This window comes from Convolutriloba macropyga, chromosome 6, assembly GCF_964194025.1.
Source record: "Convolutriloba macropyga chromosome 6, txConMacr16.3, whole genome shotgun sequence".
Classification (NCBI taxonomy): Eukaryota; Metazoa; Xenacoelomorpha; order Acoela; family Convolutidae; genus Convolutriloba; species Convolutriloba macropyga.
Window position 1 is genome coordinate 22,660,518 of NC_134473.1, and position 16,191 is coordinate 22,676,708.

At 34.3% G+C, this 16,191-nt stretch overlaps 1 protein-coding gene across 7 annotated transcripts in view; it reads left to right on the forward strand.

Moving 5' to 3' along the window:
• The window catches only part of LOC142340869 (uncharacterized), a 56,330-nt gene that overhangs the window by 3,208 nt on the left and 36,931 nt on the right, over positions 1-16,191 (forward strand). For 2 of the 7 annotated variants that reach the window (XM_075391620.1, XM_075391623.1), the window contains exons 2-3: positions 1,649-1,777; positions 2,957-3,075. The exons of 1 other annotated variant lie outside the window; for it this stretch is intronic. In XM_075391620.1, coding sequence (XP_075247735.1) covers positions 1,649-1,777; positions 2,957-3,012 — 185 coding nt within the window. In that variant the 3' untranslated portion in view covers positions 3,013-3,075. Of the gene's footprint in view, positions 1-1,648; positions 1,778-2,939; positions 3,114-3,145; positions 3,187-16,191 lie in introns of those variants that run through there. 4 more of the 7 variants (XM_075391622.1, XM_075391621.1, XM_075391619.1 and 1 more) reach the window with 4 other exon arrangements.

Sequence of the window (16,191 nt, forward strand, 5' to 3'; positions counted from 1 at the left end):
TAGTAACCGAAGCTCCAGATAAAACGAAGAAAATCAGATAATCATTTAACACATTGGACACTTGTTCCTTAATGATAACTGAATCAAAATGACGTAGCTATGGCAAGTCTGGTCGTTCTAACCTGTTATCCCAGGTCGAGGTTATCGTTTGTGCTCGTTTATGAAGCACACCGTTTTTGAACGCACACAGGGGGTATGGTGCGTTCAAACATACACAGGCGAAGAATTTTTTTGAACGAGCAACATAAACGCACCAAGTACTTACGGTCGAGCCAAAGTCTGCCCCATAGACGAGCCAAAAACTGCCCTATAGACGCATCAACTCTGCAACATAGACGAGCCAAAAAATGTCCCATAGACGCACCACTTCTGCAACATAGACGAGCCACCTTCAGCCCCACAGACGAGCTAGAAACTTTATCATAGGCGAGCTAAAGTCTGCACCATACACTTTTTAAACATCTTTTTATAGCAGTACTGTCGGAAAACTGTCTCAAGTTGATTGAAAAAACCAACTTTTCTTATTTTCCAGTATGTTTTGGGTGTGTTTCCCTCCTCCTTTCTCATCCGGGCTGGGGACCGGCTACGGCGGAGTTACAAACAAACAACTAGGCGGACCATTCTTTTTGCATTACAACCTAAATAGTACTGGTAGTCTGGGATATCAATTTGGTTCACTTTGAACAACTCAAAGATCCGATAAAATTTAATTATATTTTAAAATATAATAAGCGAAAAAGCCGATATTTCCCATTGAAATACGAATAATTAGTATTTTGAGCAGGAAAACTTTAACCCAATTAGTTTTTGAGCAGGAAAATTTAAGTAATGAATTAAATACTGTGAAGAAGAAGAACCTACATTAAAAAAACGACTATGACCATCTAAATTGACACAGTAGTTTAGAAGAAATCATTAGAAACGTGCAGCTTGCTCCGATTTTTCAGCCAGTAACTTATAATTTTGAAACAAAATCCAGCAAAGTGACATAAAACTGGACCTCGAAAAAATTTAGGATGTAAAACCAGCGCAGTCTGTACTTTCTGGACGCTGAAAACTTTATCCACGAAGTAGGATTAATTTCCCACATCGCCGCATAATCCAGCAGGTTGTTTTGTGTGATTTGTCAAAAAAAAGTCACAAAAGAGTTTCATAAATTTTTTAAAAGAAGACATGTTGAATTCCAAAAAATGAGGATTCGAAAAACTTGATGGATTAAAACGAAGTTTGCAAGTACCAAGACCACAAATGAAAGAAAGCTTCATCAAAACTAAAATCATTTTGAAACAATAATTATTTAAAGTTTTTTAAACTTAGCGCCTGATTTCTTTTTGAGCAGGAAGATTTAAGTAACGAATTAAATACTGTGGACAAGAAGAACTTACATTCAACAGAGAACGACTATCCCCGTCTAAATTGAAACAAAAATTTAGAAGAAAAAACTGGCCCTCGAAAAAAAATTCAATATGCAAAGCCAGCGCAGTCTGTACTTTCTCGAGCTCTCTTTACCGTCCACGACGACAAGAAAAATTGTGCGATTTTTTCTGGCAGCCTAAAAAAATCGAGAGTTTCTATAGCACACTTATTAAGTCACATTTAACCTACAGCACGTGGAATTTGTTCCTGAGGAATTTGTTTATCGTTTTAGGTGCATACTGTGGCATGTACAGCAAGTACTACTGTCTTCATGCATATGAGACCAGATTGACACGTTTTGCAGCCATAGCAGCTCACATTGGCGCCTCACTCACACAAATCCAGCAAGCAAACCGGCAAGGTTGGGCATATGGGGGGGTTCTTTTTTATCGACCTCATCTCATCAGCCGGAAGTTGTAAATAATATGATCTGGAACCAATAGCCTCACCATAGTTGAAGGTGGACCTATTGAAAATGCTCAAAAAATGAGTTCCAGATAATATTTCTACTAAATTTGGAACTTCTCCGTAATTTTCTTCCCAGTGAACCTCAACCTCCCGGGTCGAGGAAAAATTGGAAAAATCTGGAAGATGAGCGGTGAAAAGGTGTTTTTTTCACCGCAAAGTTGTTTTTGTACATAATTTTGCAGTGAAATGCGGTGAAATTATGTAATTTCACCGCTATAGTAAGCGGTGAAGTTACAAAAAAGTCACCGCATTTATCCGCCCTTACAAGGGTTTGTTTTGTTTTGAATTTTGTTTCGAATATAAATCAAAATCACTCTACTTTCTGTAAATCAAGCGTGGTGAATTTTTGTAAGATTTGCAATTTTCAGCGGTGAAATTACCTATTTTTTGGCGGTGAAATGTGGTGATTTTTTATAAGTTCACCGCTTACTCTATTGGTGAAATTAAATAAATTCACCGCTTAGAAAAAAGTGTCAAAATGATGTAAGATTAAAGGTTAATTTTAAGGGGGCGCTTAAATCTAACAATTCCTCCCTTCCTCCGCATTAAATTCACCGAATTCACTGCTGATCTCACACAATTTTAACATTTTTTTCTAGGCGGTGAATTTATGTAAGATCACCACTATGTTAAGCGGTGTTTATGTAATTTCATCGCAATCACCGCCTATCTCACGTAATTTGGACACTTTTTTCAAAGCTCTGAATTTATGTAAATTTACCGCTAAAATCAACGGTGAAATTATGTAATTTCACCGCTAAAGCCAGCGGAGAAATTATGTAATTTCACCGCTACCATGTGATAAAGTTTTTTCACCGCATTCACCGCCTGATTTATGTAATTTTACCGCATTCACCGCTTATCTTTCAAAATGTCCCGCAAGCATAATTTTGCGTTGAATAGCGATGACACCTCGACCCGGGCTTAGCCTGAAATATTTAGTCTACTGAACTTCAGAGAAAGAATTTCTATCCAAGAAATAAGAGTGTAGGTGCATCGCTCGCCCATATGAGAGACCTGCTCAATGACTAGTTGTGTCCGAAGAATCTCAAGTCTCTAATACCACTTTTAGGTCCACTTCCGGGACAAACAGAGGATAAGTTTGTCAGGACCAAACATTTAGAATAGCAACTCTTCACCGTTCAAACTCTGCTATCACAATGGCAACACTGATATTAGTGGTGTGCTTCTGTGAGTTCTACTTCATCTGTCTTTGTTTAGACTTTATAATGCACCTCCTACCAAATGGTTCTCATTTCAGATAACCACTGCACTGGAACCACACTCAAGATTCACTTCCACTGGCATATCCATTGTGCAAGCTCATAGTTTAGCATTGATGTAAATTTTTCAATCTTACATTTTTGATCTAGCTCTCTTTGCCTGCTGACAACGAACTTCTTTCACAACAATCGTTGAGACATTTGAGTTCAAACTATATCTATCTTGTGGAGTCTAGACAAATTGCTGCGTAACAGACTAACTTCCTCTAATAGCCTCTAAAAGACTTGACTTTCATGTCAGTTGTCCAAGTGTTGCTAACTAAATAGCAAGTGTGTGTACATGGTTTATACGTTCAAGATAAGTTATTGCATCTTGCTACGATAGAATCTTCTTATTAGATTTTTGTTCTGATAAAAACAATGTGAATTTTATCAGGTTTCTTATTGGTTGTCAGATCTTATTCATAAAAGTTTCTTTCATTTTTTCGAAACTGTTTGTCGCATCAGATCACAAAGCGTGTCGCATCATTTGGCTGATCATTTTTAAAAAGAACTTTGGTTATTTTGTTTCATAATTTAATCAAACGATTGTTTTTTGCTACATTTTCTAGTTAACAAATTTTGCATGAAGCTGATTCTGTTGAGCTAAATTGTTATCTTGCAAGATCTCATAATATCATGCTTGATAAATATTCCTTTTAGGCATCATTAAAGATATTTGCCCAATTAAAAATTTATAAGCTCTAGGGACATTGATTTTATTCGGGAAAAGGCGTTTTAACAAAACTATGTTAGATTAGCGAAAACTAATTCTGACATGTTAGAAAATTTCCCTTATATTCATTCCATAGTTTTGGAGTTAAGCGTTAAATTAAAAGCTACAAAGTGGGGAATTTCTCCTCGTTAAAGCCAGTCAACAATAATTATACATAATATAGCATTTCTAAGCGTAGATCTTAGGATCTTACATATTTTCACCAATTCCAACCCTAGGTTTTCTAATCCAAGCTTTTCTAAGCGCAGATCTACACATAAACTTAGGAATTCCAGGCGCTGCTCTTGCATACTTCAAAGCTTAGACACCTGTTTGTGAAATTAGAACTACTGACTTCTTGCTTGCTTGTCGCTTCTTCTCTCGCTGTAGCATTACATCTTATTTTTCTTCTTTATAAATCAGACTCTAACGTCGCGTATCTTCGGTTGTAAGGAATGCGTTGAATTTGTTCAAAGGCAAAGGTTTTAGATAAAAAAACTAGCCGTACGTTGTTGCAAAAATGTTGTCCATTTTTTGACGCCGCTCCCAACCCATGCCACAAAAATGATTTCGCGCTTTTAAGCATACTTCAGACGTATAAAAACGCCTCCTTATGAATTAATTGGCAGAAAAAGAATATTAATTTAAGATTGACGAAAAAATTTAAATCTGCCACATACAAGATTAACGCTTAAACAAGCATAAGCATGTAATTGCAAGGCCAAAGTTAGCTAAGCATAATCAAATTTAAAAGCAAATGAGTTAATTCTGAAAGTATTTAAAATTGAAAACCTTGTGCAAAATTTTGTTCAATTAAAAACTTTAATATGCTTTTACAAATTGCTGAGTTTCGCTGTTAACTTCTGTCAGCACAAAATTCAAGTTTGAGACTCAAAATAACAGTAAATAATGCCAATTTTTTACGAAAATACTAATCAAATTTAACGAAAAACCTTTTAATCAAGTTTTAATAAAAAAATTTTTTTCTTAATAAGTACCTCAATATCCTCCCAATAGCAAATAGTCAACGTGCACCAAAACGATTGATTGATAAGGACTTTCTGAAAACGGCTATTGCGAGAGTGAAACTGATAGACCATCGTTTTTGACAACATATAGACTACCAAAACAAGGAGCAAACAACAAAACACTTACCTCAACAATTTCCGTTTAGCGGACTTCAAAACCATCACAAAAGGCATTTCTTTTCACAAATCATTAGATTGCTGAGAGACAATTTAATTCTGAGTTTTTTGTAAGCAAAATAATCTCTGTCAGTAAAAACTCTATTTTTCATTCACACCCATTACGCATTATTCAGTTCAGATAAAAATTATTTTTCTAACTGTTTTAAAAATTTTCTAAATCAAATTATTAGATCACAGAGAGATTCAAGAACTGGCTATAGAATACAACAAATGGTTAACTGCAACACCGACTCGTAAAGAACAATTAAGCATTGTATTTTTTGTAAAGTAAATGATAAATTAAACAGGACATTATGTAATATCAACGCTGATAATATGTATGAGAATATATGTAAGAGGAATATATGTAAGCTGAGAATATATGTAAGAGGAAATATAAATATAACACCTAATTATGTCAGATAAATGCTTAAGTTCTTAAATTTAAGCGTTGATTTTTCGTGAGATTAACGCTAAATAACAAAAAAGAATTATATTGAATTACACTTTAAAAACGCCAAATTTATATATAAGATCTGAAACTCTGAATTTATTTGAGGACTACGCAGCAAAATCTGAAAGAAATTTAGGATATGTTTCTCTTGATACGCTAGATACGATCACTTATGTAAGATCACCGCTGGCAAAAACGGTGATGTTTTTTTCTACGCGTTTAGCAAAAATAAAAGATGAACTTAGCGCATTCATCAACAATCGTAGTTATCGTTTTGTGGCGTTGAAACGGTTGTGATATCAGCTGCGGAGTACTTTCTACAAATTTGAAAGAATTATTGCGTTAATGCCACTCATGTATTGGTTTTGACACGGCAATTTCTTTTTGTGCGTTTTTTAGAACGCTGTTAGGTTTTAACAACTATGATACAAAGGATTTGCACAAAATATCTCAGGTTGAGATGCCAGGTGGGAAAAAAGTACGTCAGGATCATCTCAGATGGAAAGTATTTCTGTCCATACCGTTCAGGACTTAAAAATTGTTTGTCAAGACTCTTGCGTTCAGCAGTCTTTCGTGAGTTTACGTTCAGAATTTCCTGCCTCCATCAAAATTTTGTGCGTTAATGTTCACACTTTTGAGCGTTGACCAAAATTTCTTGCGTTCAACGAAATTTTGTGCGTTAATATTCAGACATTCCTGCGTTCAACAAGCTTTCGTGCGTGCATGTTAAGATTTTTTTGCGTACACCAGATTTTGGTGCCTTTGCCCGGGTTTCGAGTTTTTGTATTCAGACTTTATTTCATTCATGTCCAGAATTTGTTTCATTCAAAGTAAGACAGACGGCAATAGCTATACATAATTTATTAAAAGAAATAATATATATGTATAATGTAATACATGCATCCTCAATATTTTCAACTGGTTAGTAGAGGGACATGGAATTTATTATGGAAAAGGAGTTTCGGAAAAATTATGTCGGATAAGCGAAAGCTAATTTTGACATGTTAAAAAATTTCCCTTATATTCATTCCATAGTTTTGGAGTTAAGCGTTAAATTAAAAGCTACAATGTGGGGAATTTCTCCTCGTTAAAGCCAGTCAACAATAATTATAAATAATATAGCATTTCTGAGTGTAGATCTTAGGATCTTACATATTTTCACCAATTCCAACCCTAGGTCTTCTAATCCAAGCTTTTCTAAGCGCAGATTTACACATAAACTTAGCAATTCCAGGCGCTGCTCTTGCATACTTCAAAGCTTAGACACCTGTTTGTGAAATTAGAATTACTGACTTCTTGCTTGCTTGTCGCTTCTTCTCTCGCTGTAGCATTACATCTTATTTTTTTTCTTTATAAATCGGACTCTAACGTCACGTATCTTCAGTTGTAAGGAATGCGTTGAATTTGTTTAAAGGCAAAGGTTTTAGATAAAAAACTAGCCGTAAGTTGTTGCAAAAATGTTGTCCAATTTTTGACGTCGCTCCCAACCCATGCCACAAAAATGATTTCTCGCTTTTAAGCATACTTCAGACGTAAAAAAACGCCTCCTTATGAACTAATGGCAGAAAAAGAATAATAATTTAAGATTGACGAAAAAATTTAAATCTGCCACATACAAGATTAACGCTTAAACAAGCATAAGCATGTAAGTGCAAGGCCAAAGTTAGCTAAGCATAATCAAATTTAAAAGCAAATGAGCTAATTCTGAAAGTCTTTAAAATTGGAAACCTTGTGCAAAATTTTGTTCAATTAAAAATTTTAATTTGCATTTACAAATTGCTGAGTTTCGCTGTTAACTTCTGTCAGCACAAAATTCAAGTGTGAGACTCAAAATGACAGTAAATAATGCAAATTTTTTCCTAAAATACTAATCAAACTTAACGAATAACTTTTTAATCAAGTTTTAATTAAAAAAACTTTTTTCTTAATAAGGACCTAAATATCCTCCCAATAGCAAATAGTCAACCTGCACCAAAACGATTGATTGATTAGGACTTTTTGAAAACGGCTATTGCGAGAGTTAAACTGATAGACCATCGTTTTTGACAACATATAGACTACCAAAACAAGGAGCAAATAACAAAACACTTACCTCAACAAATTCCGTTTAGCGGACTTCAAAACCATCACAAAAGCCATTTCTTTTCACAAATCATTAGATTGCTGAGAGACAATTTATTTCTGAGTTTTTAATAAGCAAAATAATCTCTGTCAACAAAAACTCTATTTTTCATTCACACCCATTACCCGACGCATTATTCAGTTCACATAAAAATTATTTTTCTAACTGTTGTAAAAATTTTCTAAATCAAATTATTAGATCACAGAGAGATTCAACAACTGGCTATAGAATACAACAAATGGTTAACTGCAACACCGACTCGTAAAGAACAATTAATCATTGTATTTTTTGTAAAGTAAATGATAAATTAAACAGGACATTATGTAATATCAACGCTGATAATATGTATGAGAATATATGTAAGAGGAATATATGTAAGATGAGAATATATGTAAGAGGAAATATAAATATAACACCTAATTATGTCAGATAAATGCTTAAGTTCTTAAAATTAAGCGTTGATTTTTCGTGAGATTAACTCTAAATAAGAAAAAAGAATTATATTGAATTACACTTTAAAAACGCCAAGTTTATATATAAAATCTGAAACTCTGAATTTATTTGAGGACTACGCAGCAAAATCTGAAAGAAATTTAGTATATGTTTCTCTTGATACGCTAGATACGATCACTTATGTATGATCACCGCTGGCAAAAACGGTGATGTTTTTTTCTACGCGTTTAGCAAAAATAATACATGAACTTAGCGCATTCATCAACAATCGTAGTTATCGTTTTTTGGGGTTGAAACGGTTGTGATATCAGCTGCGGAGTACTTTCTACAAATTTGAAAGAATTATTGAGTTAATGCCACTCATGTATTGGTTTTGACACAGCAATTTCTTTTTGTGGGTTTTTTAGAACGCTGTTAGGTTTTAACAACTATGATACAAAGGATTTGCACATAATATCCCAGGTTGAGAAGCCAGGTGGGAAAAAAGTACGTCAGGATCATCTCAGATGGAAAGTATTTCTGTCCATACCGTTCAGGACTTAAAAATTGTTTGTCAAGACTCTTGCGTTCAGCAGTCTTTCGTGAGTTTACGTTCAGAATTTCCTGCCTCCATCAAAATTTTGTGCGTTAATGTTCACACTTTTGAGCGTTGACCAAAAAATTCTTGCGTTCAACGAAATTTTGTGCGTTAATATTCAGACATTTCTGCGTTCAACAAGCTTTTGTGCTTGCATGTTAAGCTTTTTTTGCGTACACCAGATTTTCGTGCCTTTGCCCGGGTTTCGAGTGTTTGTATTCAGACTTTATTTCATTCATGTCCAGAATTTGTTTCATTCAAAGTAAGACAGACTGCAATAGCTATACATAATTTATTTAAAAAAATAATATATATGTATAATATAATACATGCATCCTCAATATTTTCAACTGGTTAGTAGAGGGACATTGAATTTATTCTGGAAAAAGAGTTTCGGAAAAATTATGTCAGATAAGCGAAAGCTAATTTTGACATGTTAGAAAATTTCCCTTATATTCATTCCATAGTTTTGGAGATAAGCGTTAAATTAAATACAACAATGTGGGGAATTTCTCCTCGTTAAAGCCAGTCAACAATAATTATACATAATATAGCATTTCTAAGCGTAGATCTTAGGATCTTACATATTTTCACCAATTCCAACCCTAGGTCTTCTAATCCAAGCTTTTCTAAGCGCAGATCTACACATAAACTTAGCAATTCCAGGCGCTGCTCTTGCATACTTCAAAGCTTAGACACCTGTTTGTGAAATTAGAACTACTGACTTCTTGCTTGCTTGTTGCTTCTTCTCTCGCTGTAGCATTACATCTTATTTTTCTTCTTTATAAATCAGACTCTAACGTCGCGTATCTTCGGTTGTAAGGAATGCGTTGAATTTGTTCAAAGGCAAAGGTTTTAGATAAAAAAACTAGCCGTACGTTGTTGCAAAAATGTTGTCCATTTTTTGACGCCGCTCCCAACCCATGCCACAAAAATGATTTCGCGCTTTTAAGCATACTTCAGACGTATAAAAATGCCTCCTTATGAATTAATTGGCAGAAAAAGAATATCAATTTAAGATTGACGAAAAAATTTAAATCTGCCACATACAAGATTAATGCTTAAACAAGCATAAGCATGTAAGCGCAAGGCTAAAGTTAGATAAGCATAATCAAATTTAAAAGCAAATGAGTTAATTCTGAAAGTCTTTAAAATTGAAAACCTTGTGCAAAATTTTGTTCAATTAATAATTTTAATTTGCTTTTACAAATTGCTGAGTTTCGCTGTTAACTTCTGTCAGCACAAAATTCAAGTGTGAGACTCAAAATGACAGTAAATAATGCAAATTTTTTACTAAAATACTAATCAAACTTAACGAATAACTTTTTAATCAAGTTTTAATTAAAAAAACTTTTTTCTTAATAAGTACCTCAATATCCTCCCAATAGCAAATAGTCAACGTGCACCAAAACGATTGATTGATAAGGACTTTCTGAAAACGGCTATTGCGAGAGTGAAACTGATAGACCATCGTTTTTGACAACATATAGACTACCAAAACAAGGAGCAAACAACAAAACACTTACCTCAACAATTTCCGTTTAGCGGACTTCAAAACCATCACGAAAGCCATTTCTTTTCACAAATCATTAGATTGCTGAGAGACAATTTATTTCTGAGTTTTTAATATGCAAAATAATCTCTGTCAACAAAAACTCTATTTTTTATTCACACCCAGTACCCGACGCATTATTGAGTTCACATAAAAATTATTTTTCTAACTGTTGTAAAAATTTTCTAAGTCAAATTATTAGATCACAGAGATATTCAATAATTGGCTATAGAATACAACAAATGGTTAACTGCAACACCGACTCGTAAAGAACAATTAAGCATTGTATTTTTTGTAAAGTATATGATAAATTAAACAGGACATTATGTAATATCAACGCTGATAAAATTTATGAGAATATATGTAAGAGGAATATATGTAAGATGAGAATATATGTAAGAGGAAATATAAATATAACACCTAATTATGTCAGATAAATGCTTAAGTTCTTAAAATTAAGCGTTGATTTTTCGTGAGATTAACGCTAAATAAGAAAAAAGAATTATATTGAATTACACTTTAAAAACGCCAAGTTTATATATAAAATCTGAAACTCTGAATTTATTTGAGGAGTACGCAGCAAAATCTGAAAAAAAATTAGGATATGTTTCTCTTGATACGCTAGATACGATCACTTATGTAAGATCACCGCTGGCAAAAACGGTGATGTTTTTTTCTACGCGTTTAGCAAAAATAATACATGAACTTAGCGCATTCATCAACAATCGTAGTTATCGTTTTTTGGGGTTGAAACGGTTGTGATATCAGCTGCGGAGTACTTTCTACAAATTTGAAAGAATTATTGCGTTAATGCCACTCATGTATTGGTTTTGACACAGCAATTTCTTTTTGTGGGTTTTTTAGAACGCTGTTAGGTTTTAACAACTATGATACAAAGGATTTGCACATAATATCCCAGGTTGAGAAGCCAGGTGGGAAAAAAGTACGTCAGGATCATCTCTTATGGAAAGTATTTCTGTCCATACCGTTCAGGACTTAAAAATTGTTTGTCAAGACTCTTGCGTTCAGCAGTCTTTCGTGAGTTTACGTTCAGAATTTCCTGCCTCCATCAAAATTTTGTGCGTTAATGTTCACACTTTTGAGCGTTGACCAAAAAATTCTTGCGTTCAACGAAATTTTGTGCGTTAATATTCAGACATTTCTGCGTTCAACAAGCTTTTGTGCTTGCATGTTAAGCTTTTTTTGCGTACACCAGATTTTCGTGCCTTTGCCCGGGTTTCGAGTGTTTGTATTCAGACTTTATTTCATTCATGTCCAGAATTTGTTTCATTCAAAGTAAGACAGACTGCAATAGCTATACATAATTTATTTAAAAAAATAATATATATGTATAATATAATACATGCATCCTCAATATTTTCAACTGGTTAGTAGAGTTTTATAAAACTTTGTGCAACCTAAAAAAATCTTTGAATGACAATTTTTGCGTACAAATGATGTAAACTGGCCTGTAAGGCGTGAATTTGATTTTTTCCTACTTCAGCTTGTTTCTCATGGCACAAGAAGTAAAGGGTTTGAGTACAACTTAAAATTCAACGCTTTAAATTTGGCTCTTTTCTCATTCTACATTTTTTTATTTATAATTAACTCGAGTAAGTTTTGGCTTTCTGCCTTGAAGGTGGTTACTTGAGTGGTCGCTCTGCAGTAAGAGTGCTTTATAAGTCATCTGATAGGTATTATTTTTAAAAAGCACTGAAAAAGTTTAGCTTGTTTATGTCCACACTTATTTGCGTTCATGTCCCAACTTTCGTGCGCTTATTATGTTCAGACTTTTGATGTTTCCAGACTACGTAATTTTGCACACACGATGAAGCCCCCCTAGTGCGCTTTATCTTCGGATAAATCTGGGATCTCAGCTTGGGATGCACTCATAATGGAGGGGGTGGGCAATAAGGGTGGGGGGGGGGGGGGTGAGCAATAAATTCTAACTACCTCAGATACGATTATAATTACCTAAGACTAAGTTGGTTGACTGATTAAGGCCAAGATGGAGATGATGAAGAAGGAAGAGAGGAAGATCTGGCCATTGAGTACCAATACACAGACTTTCTCCTTGATGAAGACTTGTCGCAACATATTGAAACCTTCAGAGCTGCCGCATACAAGGAGTGCATTGAAGTCACACGGTACGGTAGAAGAAAAAATGTAATCAATTTGTTTTTTTTTTGGTTTTTTTATAAGAAAGATTATTTTTCTTTAAAAAACTATCAAAATTTGGTAGTCGCTAACAGGGAGAAAAGAGCTGGGGGTGTTGCATTTTATGTTAGGAAAAATTTTGCCTATAAAATTGTTGCAAAGCTTGAGCTGAATGAATTGCAGATTCTTACAATTTTTTTGCATCCGTTCACCTTTTTAACAGTTGTGTACAAACCGCCTTCTACAAAATGTGGTTTTCTGTTAAACCAGCTGACAGATTACATACTCAACTTAAACATACCCTTGGGTCAGAAACACTTGGTTTGTGGGGACTTCAATATAGACTTGCTTCGTAGCAGTAGTGCATCCGAATTGCTTAAAGGCACGTTAAGACTCTTTGAGTTACAAAGTATGAACTCGGAATCAATAACCAGAACATGTAGAGGTGGAGGCACATCAATAGACCTTTGCTTTGCTAATCATGACGAAACAGTGTCCATTGTAGAAACGGCTATGACAAATCTTTTCAATGTACTTTGTGATACACAGATTGAGATGTGCAACATTGACGATAACGAAAAATGCAGCTATAGGTGTTGGAAAAAACGAAAAAATGAACAAACACTTTTAAATATGAATTTTGTTTCACAACATAAATTAGTAAAGAATGCTAAAATTTTTACATATGGAACAAGTGAGATAGCGTTCACAAAGTTTTTTGAGATTCTTGCTCAAATTTTGAACAAATATGTTCCGAAAGAAACAAAAAAGTCTACAAAGAGACCGAAAAAATGTTGGGTGGATAATAAGGTTAAAAAAGAATGTCAGCGCAAGAAAAAGCTATATCAGGAATACATTCACTGTAAAACACAAGAAAATTAGTTGAAGTTCAAGCAGCAGCGAAGCAAAGCCAAGGCAGTTATAAGACAGTCTAAAAGGAAGTACTTTGATGTATATCTCTCCTGCAAGGAAGAACAAGGGAATAAAAACTTTTACAAAACAATGAAAAGTCTGAAACCCTCAGGTGCAAGTCTCAATGATAATGAACTTAGCCCAAATTGTGAAGTGTTCAATACTTTCGTCAGCACAATAGGATCTGACTTAAACAGCAAGTTTGACTCTAGTCTAAATTTCTCCCTTATTGACAAAGTACCAGCAACTATGTTACTTCCTGGCACTAATGAAAAGGAAATAGAGTGTATGATAGATAAATTATCAAACAAAATCTCTGAGGACCAGTATGGAATCAGCAACAAATTCCTTAAAGCAGTAAAATGCACCATAGCACCCATTTTGACTGACTTAATAAACCGATCAATAGCAGACGTCATTTACACAAACTGTTTGAAAGCAGCCAAAGTTGTCCCTATACACAAGTCCGGAGACAAGAGCGTTTGTTCTAATTACAGACCTATTTCCTTATTGCCTAGTGTAGGAAAAATTTTAAAAAATTCTCAAGTCGAGAATAATAGACTTTCTGGACAAAAACAGCGTCTTTACAGATAAACAGTTTGGCTTTCGTAAAAAAAGAAGTACAGTGGACGCTATAGCAATTGTGATAGATAGCTTAGGGTCAGACAAAATCACTAGTACAAAAAGCTGTTCGCATTTTTGGATCTAAAAAAGGCCTTTGATACCGTAGATCACAACCTGTTGTTAAAAAAGCGCGAACTTTATGGTCTTAGAGGCCATGTTCTGGAATTAATTACTTCCTACCTTACTGACCGAAAGCAGTTTGTACTACACAACAGCCTAAGGACTAGAGTTTTAGCAGTAAACTGTGGGGTTCAACAAGGCTCAGTTTTAGGACCCATTTTGTTCCTTTTGTATATAAATGACATGCCGAAAGTCTGCCATACTCTTCAGGTCAATTTTTTGCTGATGACACCTGTTTGCATTGTAGTTACGATAACAAAAACACTGATTGCGTACCACAAGATCTAACCAAAATTGAGAAGTGGCTTGGTGAAAACAAACTAACGTTAAATCAACAAAAAACGTACTTGTTGACCCCAAGCTCTCCATTGCTAACTAATAGGGCCAACTTTTCTTTCAACGGTGTGACTATTGCCTATGCACAATGTGTCAAGTATTTGGGATTACATATTGATATGAGCCTAACTTTTAAATAACATGTTAAGTTCGTTCAAAAAAAATTTTGTCAACATTCAACCGCTACAACTTTTCAGACAATTCGTAAGTCAAAAACGAATGCTGCATTTATACAAGAGCTACATACAACTTGTTTTCCAATGTGGAGTTCTGATTTACGGCTCTGCTAATAAAACAGATCTCTTGGCGCTTGAAAAAATACAAATACTGGTGTGGAGAATACTCTTTGGTGTTAAAAAATTTAACTCAATTAACAACATAAGACAAAAGCATCGTTTACTATCAATACGTGAACTGCATGTTTATGAACTGATGAAGTGTCTGAGTAAAATTATAAGAAATTAACAACATAACACAGAGTTAAATGATGTCATTTCCAAAGATGAAATAGAAGTTATTACTAATGATTCAATTAGAATTAAAGCAATTAAAAATTGGTCAAAAGGCACCAAGCAATATAGCAAAATTCTTAAGTGGCGCTTACGCAAACTGTTTAATGTTTTAGTGAAATGGGATGTCAGCATTGTCCTAAAAATTGTTCAGTGTAAATCCAAACAACTGCCGCATTTAATTCATGATCTGAAAGATAATTATATTTGTGACAATGAGGAACTCATAAAAGCTTTTTGGTAAGACTTCGCTTTTTTGGTGTTTTTTTTTCGGTATTAAAATCAAAGATGAGTTGTGTTTTTTCCAGTTCAGTTTTTTGACTTTTGATTTAGTTCGGGGGATGGGTGTTGGAGGTAAAGAAAATCGTACAACCCATAAAGAAACAATTTGCTCTTAGGCACCACTTGACAGGCTTAATGCCTTATTGGTGTCCTTTCAGATACATTTAGATACAAAAATTGTATTTACAATATCTGAGAACAATTTATTATTAAATATGCCAATGACGTGAAAAAAACCATTAAGTCATGCTCAAAATAAAAGCAACGATCAAATCAACAATTGCTAAATAATAAACGTGAAATTGTGCTAAATATGCTCCGCAAAAAGTCAGCTTAATTATTAAGTATTTATTGTTTGGGATCTACTTGGCTCTATCGACAAATAGTATTGAGTGGCAGAGCTCTCGTGGAAGCAAGCTGCTTTTCTAAGCAAAGTTCTAAGCAGATTGCTATAACAAGCTGAGCATTACTTTATATGATAAATAATGAAGATAAAAATAGGATTTTTGACAAATTTGATGACCATCCTGCGAGTTGCTGCTACAATTGTGGGGTCAAATACATATTTGGCAAAAAGAAAAATTTTGGAAAAAAGACGTTCTATAAAAATATGCAGATTGGGTTCCACACAATAAACCAGATACCGTCCACAGTCAACAGCGGGGCGGCAACATAAAACAAAACTGACAAAAGCTACAAAAACCTATCCAATCCGAACGTGATGATGACCAAAAGCCAACAAGACATCAAATAATCGAAACAGCCAAGCAGAACAACATCTTCAAAGAAACGACATGCAGCAAATCTCAGGCCACGAAGCAACCAATAATGATCCTCGAAAAAAAAAAGAAACATTTGACGATAATACCATTGAGATTGGGCTTGAATAAAACGTTTATAAATTTAGCGCTATTTTAGACACAGGTAGACAGCCCATATCAAATTTATGAATAGAATTAGCCGATATGTTTTTGCAAATCAAAAAATAACATTCTCGCGGAAACAACTGAAGACTAAGAGTTGAAAATCTTGATCAAAAGCCACA